Genomic DNA, 18,870 nt, shown 5'->3' with positions numbered 1-18,870 from the left:
TTATCCGATCTGACATCGAAAATAATTAAATTATACATGAAACAAATTAATAGCTAACTTACATATATCAAATCATGTAATTAAATTAAAAATATCAAAAATTTCATGTATACCGCCTCATTTGAATCTTCTATATTATTAAAAAAATCAATGTTCACCTTCTTTTTTCTTTTCCTTTTTTTTTCTTTTGGTGAAATTGTTGTTCTTCTATTATTTAGATGATGTCTTTTGCGGCAATCTGATGTATGGCCAACACGAGAACGTAGAGAGATGCAAGTGCCATCTCTCTCTCTCTCTCTCTCAGACACACACAAAATATATAATCATTCACAGGAGAGTCAATATTGACTTAAAGTTTAAGGTTGTGGACGGTGCGTGAAAAACAATAATCGATATTTGAAAATTTAATTATATTGAGATCGGCTATATATAATATATAAAAGTTGAGAGAATAAAACTTCAAATCATGCCACGATAAGATGATAGATTTTATATTGAGTGACCATTCATATTCTAACCAATTGATGAATGATATTGAATATGATAATAACACATCGCAGCTCATTAAATACGTTAAAATATATATTAAGAAAGAAGTCATAAGATCTAAGAGATATACTTAAGATATACTTAAGATGAATATTCAAATTTTTCTATCATCATATATACGCATCAACCATATACAAATTCTAAAGGAAATTTGGAAAACTATATTGGACAAAGTTTCCAAACGTTATCTTCCTTTTCCGATTACACAATCATGACCTTTTTCTCACCTTTACTCTTCTCTATGTATTGGTCCATCAAGAGAAGAAAAGATTATCAACGAGGAAAGAAAAATCAAAATTAATGATTAACAAATATTTTTTACTTACAATGCCGAATTCCTAATCTAGCTAGCCTGCGCATACCTCAGACCTATAGGCCAGCTTAAGTAAATTCTAAGTTGCCCTATTTATCAATAGAAAGTTTTCAAAAATACTTGGTATTTATTTCTGGCAATATTAGCTTGCGTCTATTTTTCGAGTTGAATAATTATTTTATTTTATACAATGATCGTAAGTGTTAATAAATTACATTGATGCGTGAGAATATGTCTATATATGTGTATATAATGTGAAAGTAGATGAAAAATTTTAAAAATTAATATGTATATATAGATGTGAATGTAAATCGATTATAAAATGATTATAAAAAAATATGAGTGAAAAATTATTATTAAATGACAAAAACATACAAAAAAGTAATGGAAATAATATCCGGCTACTTTGATCTATCTATGAACAAATGGAACTCAAGAAAGAGGGTTTGGTATACCTAGTAATACAAGTTGCCTACATGAAATCATGAAGAGTAGAGCATAATTCTCGTCAATGAAATTTTTATGTCTTTTTATTGAACTTTACATTAAGTCGTAATTATGAAAAAATATTAGGTGGTCCTACCTTATCAGCACATCAATCTAGTTGTTGAGGTAATATTATAGATTTGGTAAGATCCACTATGAGGAAGAATTGAATCAAGTCCTATAAATGTGGAAACGGCACCAACATTTTTCACAGTAACCTTTTTAACATATGCTTCAAATTCAATTATTTTGTCGATATTTGTAATTGACGGATTTTTTTCCCCTTTTAGCTCTATAAATATGGGAGACCGTACCAACATTTTCACAATAACCTTTTTAACATGTGCTTCAAATTCAATTATTTTGTCGATATTTGTAATTGACGCGTTTTTTTCCCCATTTAGCTCTTACGAAATCTTTTCTTGGAAACTGCACAAACATTTCCTCAATAACCTTTATTAGCATCAAATTAAATATGGAAAATAAAATAAATTGATGATATAAATTAAAGAGAATTTTAAGATACATCACGTTGTTCGAGGCAGTCCAACATAATGATAAAAGGCCGAGCTACTTTATCTTATCTTAGGCGACTTAAAACTTCGTAAAAATTCAATAGCGATGCCCAAAAGAAAAGAATGGTGAATGACATTAGTCATTTATTTGATTTGTTCCATGTGTCTAAAAAGGAATAAATTAGGGAGGAAAAATATAGGAGCACAGAAAATTCTACTGATGAAATCTAATATATAAATGAAAAAAATTCATTCATGGAGAATTTTACTCTTTAGTGAGTTGATTAGATTTAATCGGATTAGTCGGGATCCAAATGAATTTTCGAATATAAGAGTTTATAAAAAAAATCGAATTCATGATCTCTTAATCTCAAGTCGAGAGCTATGAGATTGTACCAGACCTTCCTCTGATTTATATCCCCTCTTTCTTGCATTCAACAAGGGTTCATATCAACTTTGAGATACTCGATTCCATACATATTAATTATAGGAATATTCCCATCGTATCGGTTGTCCATCGTCGCAGAAAGATGTCATAATTATAAAAACATAAATGCAGATTAAGGCCACGTGCTTTCTCTAATTAAAAGCTGGCTAGTTCATTCCACTACCATTAATTAATTAACCGAGTAGCTTTTTTATTTTTATTTTTATGGGCCAATAACCAACTTAGTTAGATAGAGAATTTATGAGCAGTTTAAAGAATCTATTGAGCGACCCTGAAGGCGCGTACGCACATACCATTGTAGCTCGATCGATGTTATTGCCATCGAAGAGATCATGAGAGTATCGGTCATTGACTTGCTAGAGATGGGATCTTCCACGATGTTTCTCTTAATCTTCCGGGAAGCTTCAACTCTAACCCCGCATCAATTATACTATATATATGGGCATGTGTTCTACAAACCGTAACGTGTATCTTCACCTCGCCTCCCTTCAGTCTAAGCTCGATGGTCCATACAGCCGGCAAACGCCTTGCTTCCGAAGGGTCTTCCTCCCGCTTTGGCCACCATCTGCAGGACCCTCACCGGACAGCACCGTCTGAGAAACGCCACCGACCCACGACCAGTTTCGCTTCGTAAGTGGTACCATAATATCGATATATTATATATATATATATATATATATCCCAGATCGGATGATCTTATTACATGTTGCACCATATGCTCTTCCTTCTTCTAATTGGCTGATACTAGTCGTTTGTTTTCGCTTGTGGTCGATATGGTTTAATTGCTTCGAGGAAGGAAATTCCCGTTCTTTGTGTTTTCCATCTTGGCAGTGTTGTTATAAAAGCTATGGAGCACAATCGACGGGAGAAGCTTTGGTTAGCCATGGAACCCATGCTCAGAAAAGCGGTACGCGTTTATTGTTCTTTAACACATCAATCTTTCGTTGGTATTTGTAATAGCTGTTCATCGTCGGATTTCATTCGATAATTTCTTCCATATTATACTTGCGAATCATCTTCAGGTGAGTGAAGAGCTAGAGGGACGGCTAGGCCGGACTGCAGCCGGGAGCCACCCATTGAGAAGGTCTCCGTCACTCCGAGTCCAAGCACCCGAGCCCCTGCCAGTCAACATCCCTCTCCACCTCCTCTTCCCCAAAACCCTCAAGCTCCCCATCTACACCCTGAACGAGATTGTGTCCCACGATAATTCCCCCGTCCGAGTCATCCTTCTCGACCCCAGATCTGACTTGAATATCGACACCGTTGGCCCACTTTCGACATTCCTCCGGTTCCCAATCAAGGTCGAGATCATGGTCCTTGATGGAGACTTTCGTCCTCTCCGCCCGGATGGTGATGGTGTGTGGACAGCCGAGGAGTTCGAGAACAGCATCATAAGAGCAAGGGTGGGTAAACGGCCGCTCCTGGCAGGAGACTTGACTGCCACCCTCCGGCCCGATGATGGCAGCAGGGAGCTGTTGATGACCTCCTTTGCCCAACTCCAGCTCACGGACAACTCGAGCTGGATCCCGTGCCGGAAGTTCAGGCTCGGGGTTCGAGTCATCCCGGGAAGCTATCACGGTGTATTCAGGATCCTGGAGGCCGTGACCGAACCCTTTGTCGTTCGAGACCATCGTGGAAAATGTAAGTTCGTCCAAATCATTCATACAACGTTTATATGTATATCTATCTAATAATTTGTAATTTCATAATTATGATCAAATCTTCGAAAAGAAGAGCTTTTATATATTCTACAGATAATTGCACATGAAATAATTTATCGATGATTACGATAGTTTTTGGTCGTCTTTATTTAATCATAACGAGTATATCTTGCCCCTCATTTTCTCGGTTGGAGATGGTGGATATTTCCCATATTCTGTCTGATGCTTTTTTATTGTTAATAAAAATCTTAATCTTATCCAAAGAACGTCACAGATGGTGACCCTTGACCTTTTCATATGTTCTGTCCAATTTTTGGCCCTTTGTCCACACACCTTATGCATCATGTAATCGTTATCCACAGGAGTTTAAATCCGTCCTATCAATATCTATTGTCTTTTCTTTTCTGGACCCTTGTCTAGGGACCCATATATAATTAATTCGATAGGAACCCTTAATCTGGTCTCGTCGTTTAAGGAACCCACGTCCACAGAAAAGATTATATATACACACAAGTAATATTGCATACAGTACAATACACATGTACATGTTTATGATTTTTAGTTATATCTTTTTTTTCGCTTTGAAAAGCTTACCAGAAGCATTACCCACCAAAATTGGAAGATGAAGTGTGGAGGCTTGAGAAAATTGGAAAAGAAGGAAATCTCAGCAAGAAGTTGGCTTCTGCCGGTGTCAAAACCGTGCAAGACTTCTTGAAGATGTCCATTGTCAACCCTCAACTGCTCCGAAGGGTGGGCGATTAGCTATTATCATATGTAAATGTGTTATTCCATTCACAACGATTCAAAAATATTCAGGATCAAATATACCAAGGAATTGATCTATCATCGTTTTATCTTACAGATGATGGGTTCCGAGAAAAAATTGGAAGCGAGTTTGAAACACGCAAGGACATGTGAGATCTTCGAGGCGTTTGGTGATTCAGTGATCTTGAATCCGAGATGTAACGTTTTGAGCGCAAATATTGACGGGCAGATCATGTACACCAATACAGAATCGGCCAGTCTCTACCAAAAGGTATTAAAGGGGTGAAAAATAACCCATCTATATTAACATTGAAGTGGTAGCTAGCTGGATTACATAAATTGCATCGATCGTGTGCATATACATACATATATATATATATATATTTACGTATATAAAATATGTTGTGTTTTGCATGTTCCTCTCTCTTCTCTGTATCTTTACAGCTAGATTTTTGCACACACACACACATATAAGTATATAGTGCTCGTGTGTCTCTGATGAATTGGCAAAGCCATTAATTTTCATATATGCTAGAATATTATTACACACACACCCTCCATGTAAGTAGAAATATCTCCTATCCTCTCGGCACAGGCCTACGTTGACGAGCTGTGATGCCTGTTCTGGTCAACGAACCCTTTGACAGCTGTCGGATACGGTGTTCTTTGCACCCATGGTGGCAGATGATCGGGCTGATTGTGTTCATGACGGGGAGCGATTGATGAGATCAACAACTCTATGTGGTACGAGGTCAAAGATTCAACTCGTTACCATATCATATGACAAGTAGCAACATATATATACATATATGTGAGTGTGCAGAATGATCTGCGTGTGGATCATTTAATTTACGCAAGAATATGTGTAGGTATGTTATATAGTCCTTTCCCCCGATATGTACATAGATGTTGTATTAAGAGGAAGGGGGTATGTTGTGGCAACGTGAGAAAATTAATATTATTAGGCTATACATATACATAAACATGTATGTATGAAGTGGGTCCATCCAGTGGGGAAGAATATGCACCGAAACCCTAGAGAGAGAGGTGTGGTCCTTGGTGGCTCGTGTATAAATTACGTGAAGACAATGTTCTTGTATAATACTTTTCCATGGATACATGTGTGTATATATATATATATATATAAGGAAAAGTGCAGCAGAAGTGATTTGGATTTTTTTGAACTTCAGATAAGTTTTAATTTGAATTTTTCGGTACTATATGTTTATTCCGTAGTATAATTTTAGTCATATCTATTAATAATTGTTAGGAATTTATTAATATGAACTTAACAATGTAAAATATATCATAAATGGTTATTAATTGTCCATGTGATAATTTTCAATTAGTTGAAAATTAAAATGTTAGAAAATTAAAAAAAGAAATTTAGAATATAATTCATTTTTATCTTTAAAAATAAAAATATTTTAGAAAATTAAAAAAAAAAAGGAAGAAGAAAGGGGGAGGACCCCGGCCCAGTGCTGGCTTCCATCTATCTATGATGACAAGAGGATTCGTATAGAGTCGTTTTCAACTATGATGTATGTATATATATTTTATTATAATCATCATCTTAGAATTAGGAAGCTCCGACTTCCCCCCGAAATTATATTATCATTATTATTCAGATTCAGGCCAATGGATATTCGAGACGACCATGACGACTCTGGCCAGTTCTGGTATCGCTCCTCCTTTTCCGCACTGCTCGCAGATAGGTGGAAGAAGGCCCAACCCAACACCAACGCCGGCACCGAGTTATTCATCGACCGGCATCCCGCATGCTTTGATGTCCTCCTCCATCTCCTTCGAACAGGAGATCTCATCCCCGAAGGCAATCCTGAAGGATTTGCTCTACAAAGAAGCCCAATTCTACGGCCGCGAGGGCCACCTCCGAGCAGCTGTAAGGGGGAATCTGGACGGGAATTTCCCACGGCTCTCGCATTCGATGACGAGCCGTGGTGCCTTCTCGAGAAGGGAAAGGCAAAGGCAAAGATCCATGCAAGCCCCGCGGGGGGGTTTTTGCGTCGCCCGTGGCAACATGGTATATACGTACCACGACTGGGATATGGAGGAGCATCCTCCGATATGTCTCCACAACCGCAGCAGCGTAAGAGATATCCTTTGGTGTGAAAATTCACGGGATGTCCTGGTGTCAACATCGAAGCACATGAACATGGGGCTGTTCAACTCAGTAACCGAAGAATTGATCCGCTGGTTCTTGGAGGACGTCAAGTCCGAGAAGCCTCTATTTTTCAGCGCTCTGTGTACGAACCCGAACGACAACGAGATAATCTTGAGCTATATACATCAGTGGACACTGGAGGGGATGTCGGAATGGGAGTGTGGGACCTAGAGACAGGCATGGTGAAACAATCTGTATGTTTAGATGATACAGAGGTCAGAAATGCAACAAAGATGCAGCGATATCAACTGTCTGCGAAGGGTCAAGAAGCTCAACGAAAGTAGTTCTTGCTGACTTCAGGATCAAACAAACTACTAATAAAGACACTTCATTATCGCGCATTGGGCGACGGATTGTAGATGCAGCCGGCGAGGAGAGGAGTGGCAACATTTGCGTGATGGATAGCCTCATGAATATGGGATTCCTAGACTACCGGAACATTCCAGAGGAACAGCCATGGCCTGTTCGATGGGCGTCGTCGGAGAATACGGTTGCTGCCGATCATGATCAACCCCAAGCGATCCACTGTCACGAGGGGCAACTCTTCGCCCGTACCATAAATAATGTATCCGTATTCTCCAGTGGTGGTGGTGTCGACGACTTGGTCCTCAAGTCAAAGGTTCAGGCAAGTGATTTGTAAAGAGGTCCGATATGCAACATGTTCGAACGGAGGAGATCGCCTTTTTGTCTTATATACTAATCCGGATATAGTTAAGGTATGGGAGTCTCCCCGTCCTTCCATCTTGTGTTGAACCATTATTATATACTGACCCGGATGTAGCAGTTATATGGGGCACTTCCATTGCACTTTAATCATTCCTTATTATTTATTTATTTATTTATTCTTTGTTAATCCGGGATGTTCAAGTTTCGTCCGACTAATTTTCGAGGCTCTGTGAACCCTCAGCGGCGCACAGAGCGGGTAATCACGCCAAAAGTGCTCCAGTGATCCCAAGGGGATTCGAACCTAGGATCGAGTGCAAATTTAAACGCATCTTAATCATTAGGCCAAATCTCTTGGGGTTAGATTCCTTATTTATTAGGCTTATATTGAACGATTTCCTACTTAGCCGCCGGGGGCACTTCAACTTCTGGCCTTTTCTAGCCTAAATCCTGATATATGTACTTAATCAACCAAGCCTTCAATTATGTTCAGAGCTAATTAATTGCATGTATTACATAACTGCTCACTAGCCAATTGATCGATTGATTACCCGGCTTAAATTTTAATCTTCTGCTTGCTTGTGTTGTGCTTGCTTAAATTTTCTTGATTTGAAATAATACTTTAATATTTTCAGTTCAAGTGCAATAAGTAATTGCTGGATTCGATTCATCAATGATGAACTATCAAAAAGAGGATCCGGTAAGCCTCTAATTCTAAGTACTTTCCTATTTTCGTATATCTAGGTTTGAATACTTTTTTATTTTAATCCTTTTTCTTTTTTTTTTCTTTTTTTTGTTGCTTTTCTATGTGAAATGAAAGACGACAATAGTATTCATCAAAAAAAACAAAAAAAGAAAGAGGACAATAGTTGTCATTTTTCTGTCACCGGCCGATTGGTTGCCATTAAAATTAAGATAATATGTTGTTCAGTTGATGGTCAAGTCGGAAAATGTCAAAATTCTAGTTGGGAGACCACTGCTTTATGTTATATTAACACAGGCCGCCTCCTCATCCCAGAGGATCAACGGAAAAGAGCTCGAAAATAAGTGTTTCCGGTCGTTCGATATCTCAGTCACCCATCTTCTTCTGCCGATCTGTGTCTCATTCTTTTTTCTTTGCATCCAATTGCGGATCTTTGTTTAGAGTTACTGATGATCAAAATTACTATTGCATTTTTCATTTTCTTTTTGGCACAGAAATGTTGCAACATCCAGAGGAGAATCATAATCCTCCATCGTATCGGAGCCGAAAAAGAACATCACAATTCACAACAACTGGTGTTGGCGTTCGGGTTCTGGCTGTGCAAAGTCGAAAACACAACGGCTATGGTGAAAAAGCCCAATTGATTTCTCCCCCTTTTTATACCACTGGTTTTTTTTTCCCAGTTGATTTCTCTTTTTTCTAATATTGATGTGGCATGGCTATCATATGTGGCAGCTAGGTGGCTTCAACTCAGCAATATCTAACGGCGTTAGTCACGGGATGAACCAAACAAAAAAGTATTTAAACTTACAGGACGAAAATTTAAAAATAAAAATAAAAATAAAAAGGACGAAAATTTAAAAAAATTAAAATATACAAGACTAAAACTATACTTTTCCTTTTGATAATTAATTAAGGGTCCTAATTTAATTTTACAGAGTGAAATGGGCACGTAATACAATTTCCGACCACCTAACATGATGTAATATTTAGATGATATTAGGTCAAATGAGACCCTGCTTAACTTTCCTCTATATAAAAAAGAAGAGGTTTATATCTATATATTTGCCAATAACGTCCCTGATAAATTACAAGGCGATGAAATATTATGAGATCTGTTATAAATCTCTTCAACTTTATTTATATATGATAACAATTCAAAGTGGTGCGAAGGTGATAAGTGGGCCTGGCTCTTAAACCTGCAATTTAACTACTTAACCAATTGTATAATTATAAATTCTGCTACTGATTTATTTATTTATTCGGTTCCTCTTACTATTTAAAAGATTACTTTTATACCCATATTTATTTTCATGATACAACTTTATATATATATATATATAGACGTGGACAGGAGAAAAAAAAAACTTACATAAATATATATATATATATATATGTATGTATGTATGTGTGTGTATAGTTGAGTTTATTTATACATTAGGAAAAGATTCATCCTAGCATATTTATTTCAGGAAGCAACTTATTGTTTATTGACCATATTTACGAGCTTCCAATGACTATGATTTTTCTTTTCTCTATTTTTGCCCTCTAAAGCTTCCAAGAAGAATTATACCCCCCAAAATTTAGAAGATGAGATATATGGAGGCCTAAGAAAATTGGCAGAGGAGGAAAGCTCCACAAGAACTTTGCCTCTGTAGGTGTCGAAACCGTGCAAGACTTTTTTTGTCCTGTTTTGATATTGTATCGTCATAATGATTCGAAATCACGATTGAAATATAAACGGATTGATTGCTTTATATCTTATAGATGATGGGTTTCAAGAAAAATTGGGAAGCAAGTTTGAAACACCCCAAGACATGTGAGATTGGTGCACGAGCGCAATATCTTTCAGGCATTGGGTGATTCATTGATTTAATTTGGATCTGATATGTTGTGTTTTGAGCACGTAGATTGATGGGCTGATATGTATCGATACATAATCGACTAGTCTCGTCGAAAAGGTTAATTATTTTTAATAAAAAAAAGGGCACATCTGTATTTACAATGAAGTGGTAGCTAGATTACGTTAACATCATCATCATCATCACATGGGCAATGTATATGTATATGCATTCCTCTACCCTCTCTTTTAGTCTGTCCAATTAGATTTTTGTATATGTCTTTATATACACACACACACGCACACACATATACATATACATATGTGCATGTCTATGTGTGTGATGACTCCTATTTAATCATGGAAAGCTGGAATTGCACACACACTCACTCACCATATGTAATTAATTAGCAATTTCCCTAGCATTGGACAGACGTACATTGACGAACTGGTGAAGAGTGCCTTAACCCCAACTGGGACAAGGTGCAAAAATTGATCAATGAATATGAAGTTTGGATCGTGAAGCGTGAAGCCTTTTTCTGGGGTCGACGAAGCTTTAGGCAACTGTCCTCAAAGATAGATGTTCGGTGTGCATCGGTGGATAATCAAACATGTGTTCATTTTTGGGGAGTGATCGATGATCAAATACACATGTATATGTGATACGAATTAGTCGAGATTCAACTAACTGCCATATCAAATGGCAAGTTGGCAACATACCTATCTATCTATATATATATATATATATGTATACATACACATTATTATCCGTCTGTGGGTCATTTCAGTTATAGCGAAATTATGTACGACCGACTTATATGTACGCGTATGTGTGCTATCAGTCCTTCCCGGTATATACTATATAGATGTTGTACTAAGGGAGATAGGTATAGAGATGTTGTATTTCAGAGGGAAATACCCATCATATGTATTTCTTCTTCTAATGAAAAAAAAGAAGAAGCGTTTTACTAATTAATTATATCCGTCATATTATTTTACCTATAAATCTGTGTTCAATCAAGGAGTTCTATTTTTTTTTTTCTTTAAGTACTAAAAGGAACTTAAAATGCAAAGAATATTATCTTCGCGCTTTTGTCCGGATAGACAAAGACTAGGAAATCATCATTAATAATTGATTTAAAAGGTTCGACGCTTATTTCTTTTAAGTTAAGTAATGTTTTGGAATCGAGTATTACAAATAGAAAAAATCTTTAATTGTGAGAGTTTTATCCCTTAGTGGTTCTGCCCAGATCGAACCAGATTAGTTGGACTCCGTTAGACTTTCAGACACGAAGGTAAACACCGAAAAAAAAAAAAAGGAAATGTAAAAAGAGTATATACATACTAAAATTCAGTAATCGTTTTTTTATGTACTGAGTTCATAAAAAGCCGTATACCGAGGGGCTCTGCGGCAATTATATGTATGCACTGTTGCCTTTTACTTTTTTTGTCTTTTCGGTCGGAAAGACCAATAATATAAAAAGATATATTAAATTTTTTTTAAATCACCAGTCCGTTGAGGCTCGCTCTAGCCGTGGGCCCCGTTTTCGCTGGCGATTATCTCACGCTGCCGATGTGTAAATTTTTAATTTTCAAAAAAAAAAAGAAAAGAAAAGAGAGAAATCAAAACTAGCCGTTGGACTGGCCCACTCTCAATTCAAATCTCTCTCTCTCCCCTTTCCTCTCACAAGGCCCTTGCAAAAGAGCACCGTTTGATCATTCTCCATTTTCCAGAGCTTCACAATCTCTCTATCTCCCTCTCGAGTTCTCTCTCCTGACCTCAACAGTCTGCACGGTCGAACGCTGGTTCGGTCGGTTTTTTTCATTCGGGCTCTCTTCAGGTGTGCCCGAGATTTCTTTCTTTTTATATCAGTATGTTGAAAAGATCGACTTTTTCTCGATCCAGTCCAATTCCTGTACTCACATTGTCGGATTAGTCAGTTCCCATTAGCTACCTACCTAGTAGGTGAAAATTGTATGGCAGGAGCATGGATTTTTACCTCGAATGAAGCTTTCGGGACAGAATTAAGATTAACAGTCCTCATTTACGTCGGTGACAATTTCTCGGTTTAGCTTCTCAGGGCTTGGCATTGTTGTTCTGTTTTGATCAGTTGTCAGGGGTTGCGATGACGATCAGAACTCCCGGGACACCATCTTCGAAAATAGATAGGACACCGGTGTCAACCCCTGGTGGGACGAGATCTAGAGAAGAGAAAATCGTGGTTACAGTCCGGTTACGGCCACTGAACAAGAGGGAGCAGCTAGCTAAGGATCAGTTGGCATGGGAGTGTGTCGATGACTATACGATCGTGTACAAACCACCGTCTCAGGAACGCGTGACTCAACCGGCTTCGTTCACATTCGGTACTATAACAGCCTCTAAGAACCTCTTTAATTACTGTTTTCCTCCAAGTGCTGTCTGTAGTTCGGACTTTAATTGGGTTGATTTCATTGTTCTTTCAGACAGGGTCTTTGGTCCTTCTAGTTTGACGGAATCCGTGTACGAGGAAGGAGTCAAGAATGTAGCTTTGTCTGCTTTGATGGGCATAAATGGTAATCGCTTGCTCCATGGAGCATTCCCAGTAAACACATGAATAGAGTTTGCTCACGCATAACTGGGCTTGTTCGATCTTTGCAGCGACGATATTTGCCTACGGTCAAACTAGCAGCGGGAAGACATACACAATGAGGGGCATAACCGAGAAAGCGGTTCACGACATATATAAACATATTATGAATGTAAGGCTTGGTTTCCATTTGTATGTTCTGTTTATCGAACTATGATTGCACTGCTTACTTCAGATGGTTCGATTTTGTAGGGATATGGGTTGAAGTCATTTTGAGAAATTTAATTGTGTTGATGCTTTTCTAACCATTTGCAGACACCAGAGAGAGACTTTACGATAAAGATCTCCGGGCTAGAGATTTATAATGAGAACGTCCGCGATTTGTTAAATTCTGAATCTGGGCGTAATCTTAAACTTCTCGATGATCCTGAGGTACAAAAAGTCCATTAATTTGCTTTAACTTCTGAAACTTTATACATATAATCGGTTTGCTAACACGGCATCTACATGGAACAGAAAGGAACTGTTGTTGAGAAGTTGGTCGAGGAGAAGGCAAATGATGACCAGCACCTAAGACATTTGATAAGCATTTGTGAAGGTAATAAAACGAAGCCGCCTACCGGCTTTATGATCTGTTCTGCTTTATTATTTATAATAATTGGATTACTGATTGGTCTATTAATCTATTATTGGATAGCTCAAAGACAAGTCGGAGAAACTGCTTTGAATGATACGAGTTCCCGGTCACATCAGATTATAAGGCTGGTACGTTGAAATAATGCTGGATGCTCATGCTTTCGTTGAGATACTGTGATGCCATATTTTCACAGAAAATAACTTTGTTGCGTTTCATAATTCAACCGGAACAGACAATTGAGAGCACTCTCCGTGAGAATTCCGATTGTGTGAGATCGTTTGTTGCAAGCCTGGTGAGTACGGTTGTTCCGACCATGTTGTCTTACAATGAGAAAGACGTGTGTGTGAAGATTGTGATAGTGGATTTCATGTTTTGCAGAACTTTGTGGATCTTGCTGGAAGTGAAAGGGCTTCTCAGACGCACGCAGACGGTGCTCGGCTCAGGGAAGGCTGCCATATCAACCTCAGTTTGATGACTTTGACTACAGTAATTAGAAAGCTCAGGTAAGAGTTACCGAAGTTCTTTTGGCTTCGGTGTAATGATTGTCAAGAATTTTTCTTGATACCCTTGAGATTGTAATGATGTCATTTCATTCGAGTCTCGCTATGTTGATGAGTTCTGCACTTTCAGGCTAGATAATACATATAGTGCAGGGACTGAGGTTCACTAGTTTATTATGAGGACTAAGCTTTAACTGTTTACGTGGCAGTGTCGGAAAAAGGAGTGGCCACATACCGTACCGAGATTCAAAGCTCACACGCATTTTGCAGCACTCTCTAGGAGGAAATGCACGGACGGCAATCATCTGTACTCTGAGCCCTGCGCTGACCCATGTTGATCAATCTCGAAACACTCTTTACTTTGCAACCCGAGCAAAGGAAGTAACTAATAATGCTCAAGTGAACATGGTACTGCTTTACCTTGTCACTTCAGTTAGAGTCGGTGAATTGTCCGAATAGCTGAATGCTAATCTTTTTTTTATATTTTTATAGGTTGTCTCAGATAAGCAACTAGTGAAGCATCTGCAGAAAGAAGTTGCCCGGTTGGAAGCTGTGCTGCGAACTCCTGAGCCATCGAAGGACCTAAAGATCCAACAGGTGAATGAGACCAAATTTTTTCATTCCAATTTCCTTACAAACAATATATAATTCCTGCCTCGCTCACGAATATTGTCAAATATAACCAGATGGAAATGGAGATCGAAGAACTAAAACGCCAGAGAGATCTTGCACAATCACAGGCGGATGAGTTGCGAAGGAAACTTCAAGAGGACCAGCAGGGTTCAAATGCACTTGCAGCATCATCCCACCCACCTGTGAAGAAATGCCTTTCTTTTGCCAGTACGCCATTATCGAATGGAGGCAAGGAGCTGGTCAGCAATGATCGACCGAGGAACATGAGCCTAAGAATGTCAATGAGGCAGTCATCCACAGCGCCCTTTACACTAATGCACGAGATTCGCAAGCTTGAGCATCTCCAGGACCAGCTCAGAGAGGAAGCAAACCGGGCCTTGGAGGTGCTGCAGAAGGAAGTGACGTGCCACAGGCAAGGAAACCAGGATGCAGCTGAGACAATTGCTAAGCTGCAAGCAGAAATAAGGGAGATGTGTGCAGTCAGGTCGAAACCGAAGGAAGTTGAAGTCGAGAATATGATCCCTACTAATAAAAGTGTGAGTGCCAACCTGAAGGACGAGATAACGAGGCTTCATTCCCAGGGCAGCACAATTGCGGACCTCGAAGAGCAGCTCGAGAATGTGCAGAAGTCAATAGACAAGCTGGTGATGTCTCTTCCAAGCATTCAGAACTCGAACAGCGAATCGACTCTCAAGCCCAAGAATCAGCCGAAGAAGAAGAAGTTACTTCCTTTGGCAGCAAGTAATAGCTGCAATCGATCAAATTTCATAATGTCTCCTTGCTCTCCTCTTTCCACTCCTCATCAAGTTGCAGAGATTGATATAGAAAATAGAGCCCCGGAGAATAACATTGATGTTGCTGCAAATGATGCTATGCACGACTCCGAGAAAGAGACACCCACGAAAAGTGAAGGAGGAGAAGTCCAAGCCAAGGAAGGAGGGCATACAGGGTATCGAAGATCAAGCTCAGTAAACATGAAGAAAATGCAGCAGATGTTCCAAACTGCAGCTGAAGAGAACGTGAGAAGCATCCGAGCATATGTTACCGAGCTGAAAGAACGCGTCGCCAAACTACAATACCAGAAACAGCTACTTGTTTGTCAGGTTCAAGTTCATAATATCGAACTTTGTCGTTCTTCGGTTTTCTATTCATCAATAACCGAAACTCTCTCTTACTTTGCATAACCCTACCTCACAGGTGCTTGAGCTGGAAGCAAATGAAGCAGCCGGCTACAATCTAGATGGTGATGAGATCAACAACGAGGCCGACGAGCCGAAGGTCCCGTGGAGCGTGGCATTCAAGGAGCAGCGGCAGCAAATCATCGAGTTATGGGACATGTGCTTTGTGTCGATAATTCATAGGACGCAGTTCTATTTGTTATTTAAGGGGGATCCAGCGGATCAAATCTATATGGAGGTTGAGCTGCGGCGTTTGACTTGGTTGCAGCAGCACCTCACAGAACTCGGAAATGCGAGCCCGGCTCGTGTTGGTGATGAACCTGTGATCTCACTATCATCAAGGTTTGTGCTCTCCCTCCGTGGCTCTCCATCTCTTTGCATTAAGAAATATACATGCAGGTAGCTGAGATGATTGATCTCATGACCTTTATGATTTTCAGCATTAGAGCGTTGAGACGGGAACGCGAGTTTCTGGCGAAGAGGCTGACGTCGCGTCTAACGGCAGAGGAGAGGGAAGCTTTGTACCTCAAATGGGATGTCCCACTCGAGGGGAAGCAGAGGAAGCTGCAGTTCATAAGCAAGCTGTGGGCGGATCCTCACGATCCCCAGCATATACACGAGAGCGCCGAGATCGTGGCAAAGCTTGTCGGGTTTTGCGGGAGCGGGAACATGACCAAGGAGATGTTCGAGCTGAATTTTGTTCTTCCATCGGATAAGAGACCATGGATCATGGGATGGAACCCGATCTCGAACCTGCTTCACTTGTGATATCCCCAAACTGTAAAGTAAGTCTGTTTTCTTTGACAAAATGTAAAAGAACTCGGACGGAGCTCTCCGACGAGTTCTCACTCTTGAGAGAGGTGGTGAGGAGGATAGAGATCGCGCTCTGGACGACGGCTTTTGATACCGTTCTACCATATAATTTATGTTGAAATAAATAGAAATGATTCTTTCATTCCATTATCTAATGGATTTCTATTTCATTCTGAAGAACAATTCCCACAACTGAAGAAGGCCTTTGACAGACATATGGAATACTGATACTTAGTACATTACGACGAACACACTAGATCCCGAATACATGACCTTGAAGTTATTTTCATCATAACTAGACCATACGATAATCGTAAGCAAACCACGCGAAGTAGTATGACGAACAAGTCACTCGTCGATAAGTGGAGGCTCTCTTATATGTCATACTACTACTACTTAGCACCTGGGGAAGGGAGTCCCGCAGGTCTGGGCGACTTTCCTGGCATTAGGGGTGTTGACAAACTTCTTGAGCTTCGGGTTCTTGAGGTACTGGCAGAGGCAGGGCTTCTGCTCCCTGATCTTGCTGCAGCAGAGCTTCGACGGAGGGGTCGAGGACGTGATCGCACTCACACAGGAGCTGAGCTCGGTGGGCTTGCAGGTCACCCCCTCGGCTATCTCTGCTTGTTCGGCTGCAAGCAGCACAAGTAAGAACACCACGATGTATGCGGCCTTCATCCTCACTGATCTTCCTATGGTTTGATGATCACTGCAGCTTTGCTTGCTGTTTGTGGGAATGAATGTATGCATCTATTTATAGGATGAGGAACGGTGAAAGGGGAAGTGGTCTTTTACTGCAGAGTGTGAATTGTTTGTGTTGGGGTAAAGATTAGATGGAAAGACAGACATTAAAAGAACCGTGGCTTGCCACTGATTGAGACTAATGATTGCATCCCCGCAATGGATAGAGCATGCGGAAGAAAGATAGATTGCTTTGAGAATTGTGTGATCCATCTCATTTTTAGTAGTGACATTTGAATATTAATTTATGGAAAAATTTTGCCGTACCTTTTTCAAATGGTCTTTAGTCCTATACCGACAGGTTCAAAGGGACTAAGAGACGAGGAAAGTCATATATTTTTGGTACTATTAAGTGTTGATCTGACGATTCATAGAGATTAAAGAACCATTCGAGAAAGGAAAGAGAGAAATCATCTGTTTTTCATACTATCACGTAGTGTTGATGTGTTTTTCATACTATTACATAGTGTTGATCAGAGAGATTAAAGCACCGTCTGAGAAAAGGACGAGAAAAGTCGTCTGATTTGAGAGAGATCCCATTTACACCTGCAAAGAACAAGAGACTAGTAGGTGGTGATTAATTGTGGTCTATGATTTCCACCTACAGGAAAAGCCACACATGACATGACAGTGGCTTCTACATACTAGGTTGTTGTTGGGGGATGAACACTAGCCTTGGAATCCGGATTCTCGGATAATAGAAAAGATTCGAACGGAGGGGAAAATATCCGGTGACATTAGGTCTTGTTCGATAAGCCAAAATGGAATGAAAAGAAAATGAATGTATATTATATAGAAAAATGTAATATTATTGAATTAAAAAATGTGATTTTCTTTAATGGCTATCACAAAATAAAAGAATATAATTATAATATTAGATTTTTTTATCAAGATATCGTATTATATATATTTTTAGATATATAAATTAAAAGAACATATATGATAGTTCACAATATATAGCATGAAATGAGGGAATGATCATTCCCATTCTTAAGTGAGGGAATGTTTATTCCATCAAAATGAAGAAAAACGATGATAATGTGATAATGTCATTTTCAATTTATGTAAGAGATACTAATAAGAAAATGAAGTGCAGTGAAAAAATGAGTATTATATTCCATTCCCGCAGGAATATATACATTTGTATTGGAATTGGTGAAAATTGTGTTAGAAATACGAAAATAAGTGATAAAAACTTAGGCTTTGTTTGGTTTTTAAGTAAAATAACTTACTCAATCAAATTCAACTCTATTCTTTACAAATTCAACAACACAATCATTACTCTATTATCTTTTTCTCTAATTTAATAATAAATTCTCTTATATTTTTTTTCTAATCATTTTTATAGTCAATCTTTTATAATAATTTTTCATTTACTTTCACATATATATATAAATATTAATTTTTTAATAATAAATTTTTTATCTACTTTCATATCTATATACATATATATATATATTATCATTAATATATTTATCAACACTTATAATCATTGCATAAAATTAAATTAAATTAAATTGGATCATTATCTAACTCGAAAACCAAACAGACTTAAATTTTCAATGTACTCTTCATCAATCTCGATACAGAAGTTGAATCTTACCAAGCGCTTGAAGGATACTAGCTACTAGCTTAGCTTTTTTCTAGTGACAGCCATGCGATTATTGGTGTCATTATGA

General features: G+C 38.7%; 3 protein-coding genes across 5 annotated transcripts; 2 read left to right on the top strand and 1 right to left on the bottom strand.

Annotated features, from left to right (window-relative positions):
* Positions 1–2,598: 2,598 nt before the first annotated feature.
* LOC116186992 (protein SAR DEFICIENT 1-like) lies at positions 2,599–5,921 on the top strand. Of its 2 annotated transcripts, none has more exons than XM_031515560.1 (6): positions 2,599–2,941; positions 3,143–3,218; positions 3,334–3,952; positions 4,562–4,722; positions 4,835–5,008; positions 5,385–5,921. In XM_031515560.1, exons 1-6 carry the CDS (start codon positions 2,814–2,816, stop codon positions 5,526–5,528), a joined length of 1,302 nt encoding a protein of 433 aa, XP_031371420.1. In that variant the 5' UTR covers positions 2,599–2,813; the 3' UTR covers positions 5,529–5,921. The 2 variants fall into 2 exon arrangements, with proteins under 2 accessions (XP_031371420.1, XP_031371421.1); XM_031515561.1 differs by having other exon boundaries at positions 2,602–2,941; positions 5,333–5,527.
* Positions 5,922–11,808: 5,887 nt separating this feature from the next.
* On the top strand, positions 11,809–16,695 carry LOC116188461 (kinesin-like protein NACK1). 2 transcript variants are annotated; one of them, XM_031517839.1, is made up of 14 exons: positions 11,809–11,966; positions 12,237–12,489; positions 12,589–12,678; positions 12,764–12,864; positions 13,008–13,124; positions 13,209–13,290; positions 13,390–13,457; positions 13,562–13,621; positions 13,708–13,832; positions 14,039–14,237; positions 14,322–14,426; positions 14,516–15,565; positions 15,660–15,982; positions 16,081–16,695. In XM_031517839.1, the coding sequence occupies exons 2-14, from the start codon at positions 12,252–12,254 to the stop codon at positions 16,406–16,408; spliced, it is 2,886 nt and encodes a 961-aa protein (XP_031373699.1). In that variant the 5' UTR covers positions 11,809–11,966; positions 12,237–12,251; the 3' UTR covers positions 16,409–16,695. The 2 variants fall into 2 exon arrangements, with proteins under 2 accessions (XP_031373699.1, XP_031373700.1); XM_031517840.1 differs by having other exon boundaries at positions 11,828–11,966; positions 12,207–12,489.
* Positions 16,591–17,192, bottom strand: LOC116188462 (non-specific lipid-transfer protein 2-like). The gene has a single exon (XM_031517842.1). It carries the CDS (start codon positions 17,126–17,128, stop codon positions 16,850–16,852), a length of 279 nt encoding a protein of 92 aa, XP_031373702.1. The 5' UTR covers positions 17,129–17,192; the 3' UTR covers positions 16,591–16,849.
* Between the last annotated feature and the right edge of the window lie 1,678 nt (positions 17,193–18,870).

This window comes from Punica granatum, chromosome 8 (assembly GCF_007655135.1).
Source record: "Punica granatum isolate Tunisia-2019 chromosome 8, ASM765513v2, whole genome shotgun sequence".
NCBI classification, from domain to species: Eukaryota; Viridiplantae; Streptophyta; class Magnoliopsida; order Myrtales; family Lythraceae; genus Punica; species Punica granatum.
This window is presented reverse-complemented; position numbering and strand designations above follow the sequence as displayed.